A 15,017-nucleotide genomic window follows, 5' to 3' on the forward strand; every position below is an offset into this window, starting at 1 on the left:
TGCGGCCCGCCGCGTGACTCCTGGGTCGGGGGCCCACGTGGCTGGGGCGGGGACTCGGACGCCCCGGGCGCCGACTGATTACGTAGCGGGCGGGGCCGGAAGTGCCGCTCCCTAGTGGGGGCTGTTCATGGCGGTTCCGGGGTCTCCAGCCTTTTTCCCAGTTGTTCTAAATCAGTCGGAAGCGGAGGCAGCGAAGTTTGAGGTAAGGCTCTGTTGTGTTTAGCGTTCGTCTTTGGCGCAAAGAAGCAACTCGTTGTTGCCAGGAATCGAACGGAATCTGCAGGCTGGAGACAAAGGCCCTTGGGCGGGGGTCCTTCGTTTTGAGCGTTACGGGGGAGATCTTTGAAGACCGGCGGGGGAGTAAGACGAGGGGATGGCCAGGAGGCTGCCCCACCAGAGCGGAGAAGACTTGGGGGAGGAGTAGGAAGAGGGGTTTCCTTTACCTTAGGCTGAGGGCGGGGCCCAAGGGCTGTTGAAAAATACCGAAGGGTGGGGGTAGTAGCTAGAAGACTAGCCAGAATTCTGAGGCCCGCAGTAACCTGCCAGTGCTTTTGCACTCCTGAAATCGCTAGAACCAAGTGGAGGGTCACGTGTATGGAACCCACATATATCAAACTCGGGCTTTAACTTACTATTGATTATAGAAAGCTTTGAAGTACTGTAGATGTGACTCGCCAGTTAACCCTGATTGCTGCTTTCCCACAGGTTCTCGCTGGTGTGAAATGACTGAGTACAAACTGGTGGTGGTTGGAGCAGGTGGTGTTGGGAAAAGCGCACTGACAATCCAGCTAATCCAGAACCACTTTGTAGATGAATATGATCCCACCATAGAGGTGAGGCCCAGTGGCAGTGTGCTGACCCTACCTCTGGCTTTTGGCTCACCCTTACCCATATCCTTTAGCTTGCTGTTTAGCAAGAGGAATAATCAGGAGACAGAAGTAAAAGTTATTTTGGGTACTGCGTTCAGCAGTACAGTAAAGCTTTCCATGTTTGTGGAGAAGAGTTCATTTTTATTAGCTGTTAGAGTTTTTCTAAAAACTTGACAATTTAGCAGTTTAATAAACTGTTGCATACTCGTTGAACTCCTATATGACAGCTCTATTAAAAAATAAACCAGCGGTGGGAAGAGTGACTGAGTAATATGGAGATAAAGGATTCAGAGATCTAGATAGTCTGCAATTTTCATTAAAAGTTGAAGCAGCTGAGACTGGGCTGGAGTAAGAAAGAACATGAGATTTTGAGTCACTACCTAGATTTTTTTCAGTCCCTGTTGGCAGTTTATTTAGTTATGTTATATTGAACAAAACACTTAAACTCTCTGAGCCTCATTTTCTTCGTCTATTAAATTATTATAAACATGTCCTGCCTATCACACACAGGGAAGTTGAGAAAAATCAGTATGTTTAAATTTTTTGTGAGTCCACGTTCTAGATTGGCTTGAATAAATAGCATCTAAGGTCCTTTAAAAAAGGTTGTGTAATTTTATTCAATTTAGAAATGTCTGACTAGAGATTTTTTATTTTAATCCACATCCTGGTCTTCCTACCCTCCCCCCACCAGCTGGTGAGTGTTTAATGGAAGCTAACATGGCCATTATTAAAAATTAGTAAGTCCTCGGCAAAATTTTATTTAAGCTAAACAGCTTTAGTGTTAATAGTTACAACCTTTTAATATTTTGCTGAGTTTTAGTTATTGAAGGGTAACATACATACAGTAAAATTCACAAGTATATCTACAGCCTAGTGACTTAAAATTTGTGTTTTAAATACTTCCATAATCACCACTCAGAAATATAGACCGTTTCCAATACTCCAGAGAGTTCTCCCATGTCCCTTTCCAGTCAGTAAACCCCCACACTGCCAGGAAATAACCACTTCTCTCTGACTTCTATTAACCTAAGTTAGTTTGACTCAGACCTACCTTATAATTTTAATTTTGCTCATTTCCTCAAACACTCGTACACTTAACCATATTTCATACTTCAGGCAAGTTTTGGCAATGTGAAGTCTATGTTAATTTGAAAGTATATTATAGTCCCACAATGAAGTTGAGAGGCACTGATCAATGAACTGGGAAACCAGCTCGCATTTGTTTCTGGAGCTAGATCTTTACCAGGTGTGATGGGTTGTTTTCTTTGAACTGAATTCCCAAAATGTAAGTATCAAAATACAAGAAAATTTTTGCCTTAGAGGCAAATTGAAACCATGTATATATTCTATGCATGTCTGTCTTTCTAAGGAATTATAACTATATACAGTAAAACCTTGGTTTGCGAGGTTAATTCGTTCCAGAAACATGCTTGTGATCCAAAGCACTTGTGTATCAAAACGAATTTCAAGAACCATTAACCAGGTTGTGATCGTGTGACATTCGGCATCACATATTGCAAGACGTTGCTAGTTAATAAAGTTAAAATTTAGTATAAATGTTTGCTCGTCTTGCAGAACACTCACAGAACAAGTTACTTGCAATCCAGGGTTTTACTGCACCTTGTTTGGAACCTTTAGGAATTTGATTCCGGAATATTTTCCAAAGGTAAAAATCCACTATGATGAGAAAAATATTTTGGTGTTATAATTTTGTCTGAAATGAAAAGTATTTGTGTGTTTAGTTATAAACACAAATGATACTGTGTCCAAGGCCTGGTATAACTGGTGGAAGTATGTTTAGAATTTAAATGTACAATAAACAAGAAAATTCCAGTTTATACCTTGGTAAAATAACACCTTGAATGCTAATCTCTAGTCTAACTGCTGTATAGCTGTCTTTTGAATTACCAAACTTTTTTTATCTTTTCCAAGAACAGAGTGACCACATTTTCCTTTCTGTAGGCTTTTTTCTTAGGGTGACATTAAGTACGTTCTGTTTGTGATTATATATTAGGAGTTTGAGGGACAGAGAGATGGAAATAAACTTAGGAAGGAGCTTATCTAACTTTGGCAATAGCATTGCGTACCCTGTGGTTTCTAATAAAAATGAAATCTTCCTCTCTCCCTGCCGTCTCCCACCCTTCGCACCCCAGGATTCTTACCGAAAACAGGTGGTTATAGATGGTGAAACCTGTCTGTTGGACATACTGGATACAGCTGGTCAAGAAGAGTACAGTGCCATGAGAGACCAATACATGAGGACAGGCGAAGGCTTCCTCTGTGTATTTGCCATCAACAATAGCAAATCATTTGCAGATATTAACCTTTACAGGTACTAGGAGCATTATTTACTCTGAAAGGATGATTGATAAGTGTGTTCTGAAGCTTTGTGAGGGGATGAGGATACCACACTAGGAAAGATAGCATCTTTAATTATGAAGAGAGTTGGTTTTAGGTTGTTTAACACTGAGGATCTGGGGTTACAACTGGAAGTTAATATTGTGACATATTTTATATAATGCACTATGGCTGGAATGTGTGATAATACTTAAATGAAGCTTCCTAATGGGATGATTCAGGACCACAGGTGGTGTTAGAGATCCCACAGGAATTTCAGAGATGAAAACACCTCTGAGAAGCAGTCGTCAGTATGTGACAGAAGATAGAAAATGGTAGGAAGAAATGAACAGGCAGTAAAGAGAGATGAAAGGTGGTCTTTCTCAATAGAACCATAAAGTTTCAAAGCTCAGTCAGACCATAAAAAATTCTGGCACAACATTCTTGTTTTACAGAATCAGGTATCGAGTTCAGAAGGTGTTTTGTTAGGTTTTTAGAGTCATGGTTGTTATTAGTAGCAGAGCGGGACCAAAAACCCAGGGCTCCTTTTTCTTAGCTCCATGTTCTTTGAGCAGAGTAATAGAACGGGTTGAAACTTGGCTCCATCATCCATTAGCCATGGGACTTTGGGGCAAACTACCAAATGGCTGTGATGCAGTTTCCTTATCTATAATATGGAGGTAATAGTACCTACCAAGAGTTGTTTGGAAAATTAAACAAGATAATATAACATGTTAATCGCCCAGAAAAGTGCCTAGCACATGGTCAATGTGAGTGTCCTTCCTACAGCCTACAGGCATACTCCATCCATTGAAGATGTCTGCTCATGGAAACAAACTAGTCCAGAAAAGTCACTCAGTAGGGAGAGTGGTTCGTTGGTTTCTTTCTTTCTTTCTTTCTTTCTTTCTTTCTTTCTTTCTTCCTTTCTTCCTTTCTTCCTTTCTTCCTTTCTTTCTTTCTTTTCCTTCCTTCCTTCCTTCCTTCCTTCCTTCCTCCTTTCCTTTTCTTTCTTTTGTCTCTCCCTCTCTCTCTTTCTCTCTTCCTCCCTCCCTTTTTCTCTTTCTTTCTTTCTTTCTTTCTTTCTTTCTTTCTTTCTTCCTCTTCTAGAGAGTGGGAGGAGGGGAGGGGCAGAGAGAGAGAAAGTGAATCTCAAGCAGGCTCCACCCCCAGCACAGAGCCCCAATGCAGGGCTTAGTCTCAGAACCGTGAGATCATGACCTGAGCAAAATCAGGAGTCAAGACACTTAACCAACTCAGCCACACAGACACCCCAGAAACAAACTAGTCCAAAACTGACTTCGGTGGGGTTTTTTCTGCTTAAATCTGCTCTGCTTTCCATTTGCTGTCTGGAAATAATAGCAATGCATAAGAAAATGTCCAGTACTTGGCAAGTACCTAATGTTGAATTTCTAGAAGTCATTTTTCCTCTTAGGCTGTCTTGTCTTATGTTATCCTTTAAAATAGGCTACTGCCGTTACTCCAAAGGTCGGTTCTGCAGATAGCCAGTGTAATGAATTTTAGATGCATGATTGTGTGTGTACCCAAGGGTAGAGTCTGGAGTAGTGCTGTGCAGTATGGTAGCTACAACCTTACATGATTATTTCAGTCAATTAAAGTTAAATATAATTGAAAGCTCAGTTCCTTGACCACATAACAACTGACTTCTTAAGTGTTCAACAGCTACATATGACTAGTGGATATAGTTGGACAGCACAGATAGAGAATATTTCCATCATCATGAAAAGTTCTGTTGGACAGTATTGGTCAAGAGAAGCTAGAGCAGTAGTTTCCAAACTGCTGTGTGGTGTGTCTTACATGTCACTGAAAGGAGTGCTGTAAGTTGGGAGTTCCCAGATCCTTTAGTCCCCCTTTAAGAAGAGCACTTCTGGTGTTTTCTAACTTATATCTCGGACTTCCAGTGATAGTATCGTTTGAAGAAAATGTATGGACATCACCCATCTAGAGAAGTGGATAGACTGTCTTTCATTAAACACTGTCACTCTCAAGGAAACTTCGAAAAGTTATTTTGAGGCAGTAAGCTTTACTTTTTATACTTTAGATCTTAATCTAGAGCATGATTTCAGGTTGCCAATTAAATCCAGAGCCAAGCTCTTTGGAGAATCAGGGAGCGTAACAGGGGTATGCGTCAAGGTAGAATAGCCATCCATTTCCACTAGAAGGTGAACCAGTACTTGGCTGCCTTATGGCTGCTGCGTCAAGTCTAAACCAGTCCACTGTTGTGCATGGTTTTTTATAATTAAACCAAAAGACCGTTAGGCATCGTCTTTTATAATCCGTGGGGGGGAAAAAGTGAAACTCCATACTAGATCAATACTAGAAGCTAACAGGCCTAGATAAAATTGGTTAGATTCTTTTTCCATCTGTTCATTTCTTCCTAAAAACTTACTCTTAGGTAATGAAGATATGTTCCTTTTTTTTTTTTAGGGAACAGATTAAGCGAGTAAAAGACTCCGATGATGTACCTATGGTGCTAGTAGGAAACAAGTGTGATTTGCCAACAAGGACCGTCGACACAAAACAAGCCCACGAACTGGCCAAGAGTTATGGGATTCCATTCATTGAAACCTCAGCCAAGACCAGACAGGTACAGCAGAGCTTTGAACACCTGGCAAGCATTCATTTAAGACAGAAAAATTTGATTACTAGAGATAATGATCTGCATTCTTTTGTTGTTATGGAATTTTTTGTATTTTATTTTTTTTAATCCTTCATTTAAACCCCAAATGAACCGATTAATATTTTGGTGTGGCATTTTAGCCTCACGTTAATATGCACAAATATTACTAAAATGAAGACCCTTGATTAAAATTAGTTACAAACATTAGACCTTCCACCATCAACACCAGCCAGTATTTAGGGATTTTGCTCTCCTGAATGGAATCTTTAGATCTGGTCGTTCTCTATGTCCCACGTTACCCATTTTCCTGTGCTTGAGTATAATTTTTCAAAATTTGCCATTTGTATGTATCAGTCTGTGGATGTAATTCATTAAAAATGCTAAATTTGGTGTCCCCAAGAAGTACAAGTGAGATAGTTCACACCTTGGATCGTGTCTATTAAGCCGTCTTTATCATTCTCTTTTACAGGGTGTTGAAGATGCCTTTTACACACTGGTAAGAGAAATACGTCAGTACCGAATGAAGAAACTCAACAGCAGTGATGATGGGACTCAAGGTTGTATGGGGTTACCGTGTGTGGTGATGTAACAAGGTGAGCATGCGGTCTCTTGGCGTCATAATCATAAATTTTATTATTTAGCATCAGGCAGTTTGGAGGAGATTGCTGTTATTTTTTCTGTGTTGCTATTTGAGAGTTTCTACTTGCTCACAGCTGTAAAATATTTTCCTTATGGCACCCTTTCTGAGAGTACTTTTAAAGCATTTAAGTATTTTATAGACATCATTACACTTTCAATAACAGTAGAAACCAGAAGACATTATTATGAAATGTATGCCTACCATACCATATTCTTGCACTGATTAGGAATTGGAAGAATCACTACATCAAAACTAGATTATAATGACATGGTGTGTGTTTTTTTCTCATAGATACTTTTAAAGTTCTAGCATCAGAAAAGAGCCACTGTCAAGGTATGACAAGCTTGGAAGCGAATGTATTATCGTTCATGTTGATTTCTTAACCATGTTTTTCTCATAATCTCCATGTGCCATTTATACAGATTCTGTCTTTATTTTAGCTGCACTGACACCCTGGTCCTGACTTCCCTGGAGGAGAAGTGTTCCTGTTGCTATCTTCAGTTTCACAAAGAAGCTCCTGCAATTTCCCCAACTCTCCGTAGATCAGTACATTATTCTCTGTTTGAGAAGTTCTCCGAATAACTACCTCCTCACTTGGTTGTCTGACCAGAGAAATGAACCTCTTGTTACTCCCCACTGTTTTTCCACCCTGGTTCTCCCCCAGCACATATAAACAAACCTCCCAGGTTTTTCATCTGAAAAGTAATTCATGCTCTGAAACAGAGAACCAAACTGTAGACATGAAATTCTGTAGGAAACAATGTCTTGAGCTCTAAAGTAGCAACTGCTGGTGACTTTTTTTTTTTTTTTTCCTTTTTACTGTTGAACTTGGAACTATGTTGGTTTTTGGAGAAATGTCGTAAGTTACTGTTTTGCTGAGTATATAGTTAAGTTTACCATTCGGTTTGTTTGTAATGTTATTGGCTATACTCTATACCTGGCATCTGCTCTGCATTCATAAATACAAAAGTGAATTCTGACTTTTGAGTCTATCCTAGTGTTCTCAACTTCCACATAATTAAATCTAACTTTTGCAGCAAAGTGCCTTTTTCCTAGAAGTGGTTTGTAGATTTGCTTTATAATACTTTGGTGGAATAGATGTCTCAAAAACCATTATACATGAAAATGAATGTCTGAGATACGTCTATGATCTGTCTACCTTTGAGGGAAAGATATACTTACATAATAGCAGATGCCGTGTCTTACGTGTATGAAGTTGGATTTCCAGAGACCTGATTTGGGTCTCTTCCAAGAGAAAGATGAAACTGGAAACAATTATGAATAACTTCACTTAATTTTTACCTAATCTCTACTTCGGGGCGGGGGGGGCAGGGAGTAGGTTACCACTTACAAAATATATGCAATTTGTTTCTTCTAGCTTACTGATAATGAACTTCCATTCATATTTAAATTTAGGTCATATCCTAAAGCTTTACGTTTGCAGGTGTTCGAAATTGTAAGTTTAATGCAGTTTTATTTAATAGCTATGATCAATGATTTTCAAGCCTCAGATGTATTAACGGACACATTTTCACTACGTATTATGATATTTTAAGGATGTATATTATAATTGCCCTCATTCCCCTTCTCATCCCACCGCAATGGCGGCTTGGTTATTTCAGTTGAGTACAGCAAGGTGCTAATAGACCAGGGTCACAGTTTAAAAACTTGAGCAAGCCGGTTAGCATTGCAGAGAGAGAAATTCTTCCACATTTGCTCATTGCACCAGTAAACTCCAGCTAGTAGTTTGGCCAGATGCACACTGTTAGTCCTGCAAGGAAAGAAGAGGTCAGTTAGCACAGATCCTTTACCATGACTGGAAAAACCTGCTGTCTTGAGGAGGGTCAGCTTAGACATTTTTATAAATAAAATCTGTAGACCATTTTTAGCCATGTGGAAACTCTGAATTAAACCAATATTTTTTCTCATTATTTTGAGAATGAGGATGCCTCAGATAAAAATTTTCAAAATTTTCTTTCTTCATGATGTCCTTTGAAGGGTTTAAAACCAGATGTTGATGAATTCATCTGTGTATACCAGATAATAAGCTGATGGAGTTTGCTCAGAAGAGAAGTAGCCTTTCTGTAGAAATTGCTGTTTGAGAAGGGAGTGGGAAGTAGAACTAATTGTTAGTTATGAGGGTTTGGAGGTACGGCGTTTGCATTTGCAGATAATTTCCTGGTAATTCCAGTGAAAAGGAGACTTGGATAACTTTTGATGAGAGATTAGTTCCCAGATGGCCGCTTCCTGTTCTGGTCTCTTCTGGTGTGTACTTACTGAGGTCCTCTATCTTCTCAAACGAGCTTTCATTTAAGGAGACTCCACACTGTCTCTAAATGGATTCAGAAGAGGGCAAGAACCTGCACTGTGCCCAGAGCGAACAAGCCCAGAGAGTTGTGTTCCTTAGTGTTAACTTTGAGAGCTTTCACATACTGTCAACAGCTGTAAATAGAAACTCCCGCTGCTGGGTTTCTGCTCCTTTTGGAACATTGCTGTGTGACTTTCTTGAGGCTAGATGGAGTCTTGTCACCTCAGCTGTCATTGTCTTCACCTCTTCCTCCTCTTCTCATCTGTGTGACTGACAGTATGACCCTTTTTGTAATATCAAATTTAGGGAAAAAGATACTCATTTTTGCCCTTATATGTATGTACCTTACAGTTTTTTCAAGTGTGTCCTAAGCACAGAATTATCTAAATGGGGCCAAAATTCAGACTTGAAAATGTTCTTTTAATAGCTTGTTAAGAAGTTACACATAGGTGTGAATTTTGGCACGATAGAGTGACAGACTTACAGTTAAATGCTGAGTAACTTCAGTTGGTGTGAAGTAAAGTGTGGTTGTTTAGAATTTGTTTGTAATTGCTGAAAACAGTTCTAGTTTACCTCAGAATCTGAAAAGTCTCTTCCCCCAAGTTAAGTGCCTGGCCAGCTGTCATGAATTACATACTACTTTATGTGTGTTTGTGTTTTAAGGGTTGCACACCCAAGAGTGTGAAAATAAGATGTTCTGTGTAAAGGCCACCATGCCTAGTCTGTAAATGAAACTGTTAAGTGCTGTATTTGCTCCAGCAGCTTACTCTAGAATGTTACTTGGTAATATAATATCATACTTCTTACAGTTTTCACTTTAGTGTAATAGGTAAAGTTATTCTCAGTATGTCTTTTAGCAGGCCCATGTTTAGTCTTTCATCATCCCTTAAACTGCTGTGAATTTTTTGTCTGACTTGAAAGCAAGGATGGAGAAACACTTTGAAGAGATATTTTCGTCTTTTCCCATTCCAGAATTTGTGAGCATGGTCATATTTTGCTTTTACATTTACAGTCATGAACTCTCAAGCTGGCAGCTACAACCAAGAACCAAAAATGGTGCATTCTGCTTCTTGTAATTCATCTCTGCTAATAAATTATAAGAAGCAAGGATAATTAATTAGGGAAAATATTTTATTTAGGTGGTTTCTGTAAGCAAGAGACTGTAATTCTTGTACATTATCTTTCATCTTCGCTGTTTCTTTAAGCAGTGTAATGTGCCACAAAATTATTTTTAAGGTGTTTCCTGTTAGGAATTGTTTTAAACGTGTTCTCATTATCAGAATAGTTGTAGATATGTTTCAGAATACAACTGGTGATTTTTAAAGGCCTGAGTACTGACCTAAGAAGCAACTGGATGAATTCTACTCTGGAGGGAAGGGAGGATCTCAGTGAAAGTTGTATGACTTTTATATTTCTGTGCCATCAGATATAGGTAAAAATACCAATTGTGCAATTCTGTTGTTTAAACAGAACTATTGGCCTCTTTGGCCCTAAATTAAGGGGCTGATATTTTAAGTTGACTATTTTATTGTAAATTAATCCATCCTAATTTTTAAAAATTTGGTTGAATGTTTTTCTTGTTAAATGTTTAAAAAATAAAAACTGGAAGTTCTTTGCTTAGTCATAATTCTTTTTTCTACTGAAGTGCCTTTCTTGAAAGTTAATATTAATTTTAGACTTGGTTTTTTTGTTTGTTTTTTTAAATAAGTTTTATTTTTATTTATTTTGAGAGAGAGAGAGAGCACGGGAGGGGCAGAGAGAGAGGGAGACAGAATACCAAGCAGTCTGCCCTGTCCTCCCAAAGCCCTAAGGCTCGAACTCATGAACTGGTGAGATCATGACCTCAACCAAAATTGAGAGTCAGATGCTTAATTGAGCCACCCAGGCGCCCCTAATTATAGATTTTTGGATGTGACATTTGGACAGTGTTCGAAGATCTGAGTTCCTCATTTTATCTCCGTGTAAAATATGTCAAAGCCTGCTTTTAAACTCTTACCTTGGGGGTGATTCATAGCCATGATCCATAGCTATATGTCAAATTCTAACAATAATATAAAGTGCTTGAAACTATCTTTGGAAATATTTTTTCCTGTTTTCACATTTACTGCACAGTCTATCTACCAACCTTGGTATCGTTAGAACATAGTTCTAGGAGCCAAAGAACATGGGTTCCAACTATAATTTTGCTACTCTGGCCCATACATAGTTTGTTCATTTGCAAAATAGGAAAGTGAATTAGCATGTTTCAGGTTTCCCAACTGTAATTAAGGAGGTATAGTTCTAAAAAAACCCAAACAAAAACTTCACACCTAGAATTTTTCACCTAACACTGAAATACTGTGATTATGAGGATCTTGGCTTATTCTACCAAAGACATCATTTTTACTTTCACTTTTTCTTCAAAAGGGGGCAGAGGGATATTGATACTTGGCTGAATTAAACTTGAGAAAAGCAAATTTAAATGACAAAATATGTTTCTAGATAGGACTACTAGGACATATAAACATTTTAGAATATAAAATATAAGTGAAAAAAATTATGGGCTTTGTGTATCTAAAGCATTTGCACCTAAAATTGATCCCCTATGCCTACCATCATTTGTTGTTTGCTAATATTGGACCCGGTGGTAACTGAGAAAAGAATGTAGAAGAGGATGTTTTCTGGATTCTGCTGATGGCTGCTAATTCTGTTTGGTAATATGAAGCTACAAAGAGACAAATGGTGAAAAAGTAGCGTAAGAAGCTTGTTTCTTTGAAATATGTGGAGACTTCCCACGCATCTCCGTGCTGTTAAGATTTCTGCCTTAGAGCAAGCAATACTGAAGGTTATTAAAAGGACAACATAGTTACATGAGTTATTTATATCCATAGATACATGTAAAGGGGCCAAGAGGCCATGCTAGTGATCACTTTGCAAAACTAAGACATTTCAGAGAGTATCCAACTCCTGTCATGACCTGAGGCCTAGGATCAATGTCCAGTATCCAAGTGGGAAGAATATGCTTTGTATTGCTTTAAAGTTGACTCTGAGCAATGAAAGGGGGTCCAGAAAAGAAAACTAGACCTCTAGGAACATACGAAATACAGGAAACAAATACCCTTTTCAGTGCCAAAATGAGCATTAAAAGTTTCAGATTCATGAACTAGAAGGAAACCTGGTGAGTTGATCATTCTTATCTGGAGAATTTGTATCCATGACTTACTTCACACTTGCACCAAAATAGTTTATTAACCTGCATGTTATTTTTCAATTTAAAAGGATGCACTTAGTCTCTTCTTAAAATAATAGTATAAATAGGGGCACCTGGGTGGCTCAGTCGTTAAGCATCTGACTTTGGCTGGGTTCATGATCTCACAGTCCATGGGTCCGAGCCCCGCATCGGGCTCTGCGCTGACAGCTCAGAGCCTGGAGCCCTGCTCCACATTCTGTGTCTCCCTCTGTGCCCCTCCCCCACTAGTGCTCTGTCTCCCAAAAATAAATGTTAAAGAAAAAATTTTAATAATAATAGTATAAATACAGTGTACCCTCAGTTTACAGGCATGTAGAAAGAGAACGAGACCTAACACTCACCCAATGTTGGGAGTTAAAATGATATTAAATGTTTCTAAAATGTTTCTAAAGATAGAGGTGGCTTCCAGCACAACTGTCTAATGGGGGAGGATGTGGTTGGAACTGAGCAGGTGCCTCCTAGAACCTTTAGGCACTGGAGCCTGAAATGTTATCCAAGTTAGGAAAAGAAATCTAGGATGGCTTCTGTGAACGCGATAAAACTGGCACGATGACCCTTTCTATTAGAACTACGGATATGCAAGTTACACTGAATATTTAAGTCTGAAAAAGGAAATTTGTGCATTATTTTAAAACATCTTAGTACAAATTGATTCTCCACGTTTACAGCTGAGACCCAATATCCCTGATGTTTTGTTTTTGTTTTTGTTTTTAATCACTGGAATGAAGTCTAAAGACCTCTTCAAAATTAGATCGAGAACTCTCATAAATTTATGCTTGTTTTGCCCGTGAATTTGAGGAGTCTGACATTTAACAATTAAAGTCCAAAATGAAACTCTAGAATAGCATATGAACTAAAATTACCAAGGTCTGTGCCCGTGGCATCCCATCATTCTGTATCTGGTGTGACATTTCCTCTCAGAGAACCACATTTGGATCCCACCGTGACACAGAGCCACATGCTCTGTGTATATATATATACAAAATATATTTGGTTTGTTGGCTCACTCAATTTTCCTTATGACTTTCCTTCCTAATTCATTTCGCAAGTTTTTACTGAATACCTGCTATTGTGCCTGGGCACACCACTGCTCCGGACGTTTAGTAGCGAACCAGATAGGCATTGTTTTCTTACTCATCTTTTCTATTCTATTGAGGAGACATCACTAAAAATTTCTTCGTTAGAATTTGGTGATCGTTTCAAAGACTCTACCCAGCTTTTCTGACTTCTCTGACTCCTTCCTGGTCTGAGAATGCTCAGGGATACCCAAGATGCACTAGAAACTGTCTCATGCCTCATTGCCACTTGGGGTTCTCCTTTTTAAGTCAGGTCTCGGTAGAAATGGAAACTATATATTGCTTTGCGAGTTCAAAGTGGTGCTCTTACGGACTTCATCTCATTCAATCCTCAAGAACAAGGTAGCATAGGAATGGTCTTCCATTTTACAGGTGAGAAAACTGAATCCCCTAAAAATGGATGGATTTATCTTCATTTGAGCCCAGGTCTCCTGATTTTAGATCCCTTGCTCTTTGATTCACTTAGAAGTTTTCTTTCTTTCTTTCTTTCTTTCCTTTCTTTCTTTCTTTCTTTCTTTTTTAATGTTTATTTACTTTTGAGAGAGAGCACTAGCATGTAAGTGCGGGAGGGGCAGAAAGAGAGAGGGGACAGAGGATCCAAAGAGTGCTCTGGGCTGACAGCAGAGAGCCGAATGTGGGGCTCGAACTCACAAACCGTGAGATCATGACCTGAGCTGAAGTCAGACGCTTAACCGACTGAGCCACCCAGGTGCCCCTGATCCACTTATAGTTTTCTTTTTCTTTCTTCCTTTTTTTTTTTTTAATGTTTATTTTTTGAGAGAGAGCAAGCAGGGGGGAGGAGTAGAGAGAGGGAGACAGAGAATCTGAAGCAGACTCGGTGCATGGCAGCACAGAGCCCGACTTGGGGATCGAACCTACAAACAGTAACCATGAGATCATGACCAGAGCCGAAATCAAGAGCCTGGGCGTTCAACCGCCTGAGCCACCCGGGCGCCCCCACTTTGTTGTTTTCAAACCATGTTTCTCCAAGCCCTTACAGTCCCATAAAGACTTCCGGGAAAGCCTGAGTGGGTGGAGCCCAGGCCTTCCTCCTTTGTCGGCCTACTTTATTTTTTTTTTAATTTTTTTTTTTTCAACGTTTATTTATTTTTGGGACAGAGAGAGACAGAGCATGAACGGGGGAGGGGCAGAGAGAGAGGGAGACACAGAATCGGAAACAGGCTCCAGGCTCTGAGCCATCAACCCAGAGCCCGACGCGGGGCTCGAACTCCCGGACCGCGAGATCGTGACCTGGCTGAAGTCGGACGCTTAACCGACTGCGCCACCCAGGCGCCCCTTTTTCTTTTTTTTTTTTTTTTTAATTTTTTTTTTTTTTGTCGGCCTACTTTAACTGAAGCAGTCCACTTCTGTCTGTTTTTCCATTTTAGGCTTTCATTCAAGATTTAATTTGAAGATTTCATAAGAAAAAGTTTAAATACCACTTGATGTCACCAATCTTCTTCTACAACCATCTATCACCAAGTGGGGAATCACTAGGTCATACCCTCACGTCTAGTCCAGAACCCAGTACCCTCTAGGTACAGTCATGGTCATTGTACAACTAAATGGTGAGGCAGGATATAACACAGTGGTTCACAGGCCCCACGCTGCAGCCGGAATACCTGGGCTACCACTGACCACTAGCTGTGAGCCTTTGGGCAAGTCAACTTCTTGTAAAACGGAGGTAACAATAGTTCCTTAAAAGACTATTGTGAAAATTAAAGGAATTGATATATGCTTAAGGGGGGAAAGAGATACTTGAAACAGTACTCAGCACAATCACCATGGCATGGATCCTATGAGCTTGCCTCCCTCTCACTTCCAACAGAACCGCTGTGTGCTGTGAAGTTTAGATGGTTTTGTTGAAAGCAAATTGCTGAATTTCAGTTCCATTCAAGAGGCAGGAAATAGTCAGTTTGT

At 39.5% G+C, this 15,017-nt stretch overlaps 1 protein-coding gene across 2 annotated transcripts; it reads left to right on the forward strand.

Moving 5' to 3' along the window:
* Positions 1-68: 68 nt before the first annotated feature.
* Positions 69-10,165, forward strand: NRAS (NRAS proto-oncogene, GTPase). Of its 2 annotated transcripts, XM_047085504.1 has the most exons (7): positions 72-202; positions 706-833; positions 3,023-3,201; positions 5,652-5,811; positions 6,314-6,437; positions 6,776-6,817; positions 6,925-10,165. In XM_047085504.1, the coding sequence occupies exons 2-5, from the start codon at positions 723-725 to the stop codon at positions 6,431-6,433; spliced, it is 570 nt and encodes a 189-aa protein (XP_046941460.1). In that variant the 5' UTR covers positions 72-202; positions 706-722; the 3' UTR covers positions 6,434-6,437; positions 6,776-6,817; positions 6,925-10,165. The 2 variants fall into 2 exon arrangements, with proteins under 2 accessions (XP_046941461.1, XP_046941460.1); XM_047085505.1 differs by lacking the exon at positions 6,776-6,817 and having other exon boundaries at positions 69-202.
* Positions 10,166-15,017: the final 4,852 nt, after the last annotated feature.

Source organism: Lynx rufus, unplaced genomic scaffold (genome assembly GCF_022079265.1).
Source record: "Lynx rufus isolate CCGP_SWC_20201006 ecotype Redwood Valley unplaced genomic scaffold, mLynRuf1.p SCAF_2, whole genome shotgun sequence".
Classification (NCBI taxonomy): domain Eukaryota; kingdom Metazoa; phylum Chordata; class Mammalia; order Carnivora; family Felidae; genus Lynx; species Lynx rufus.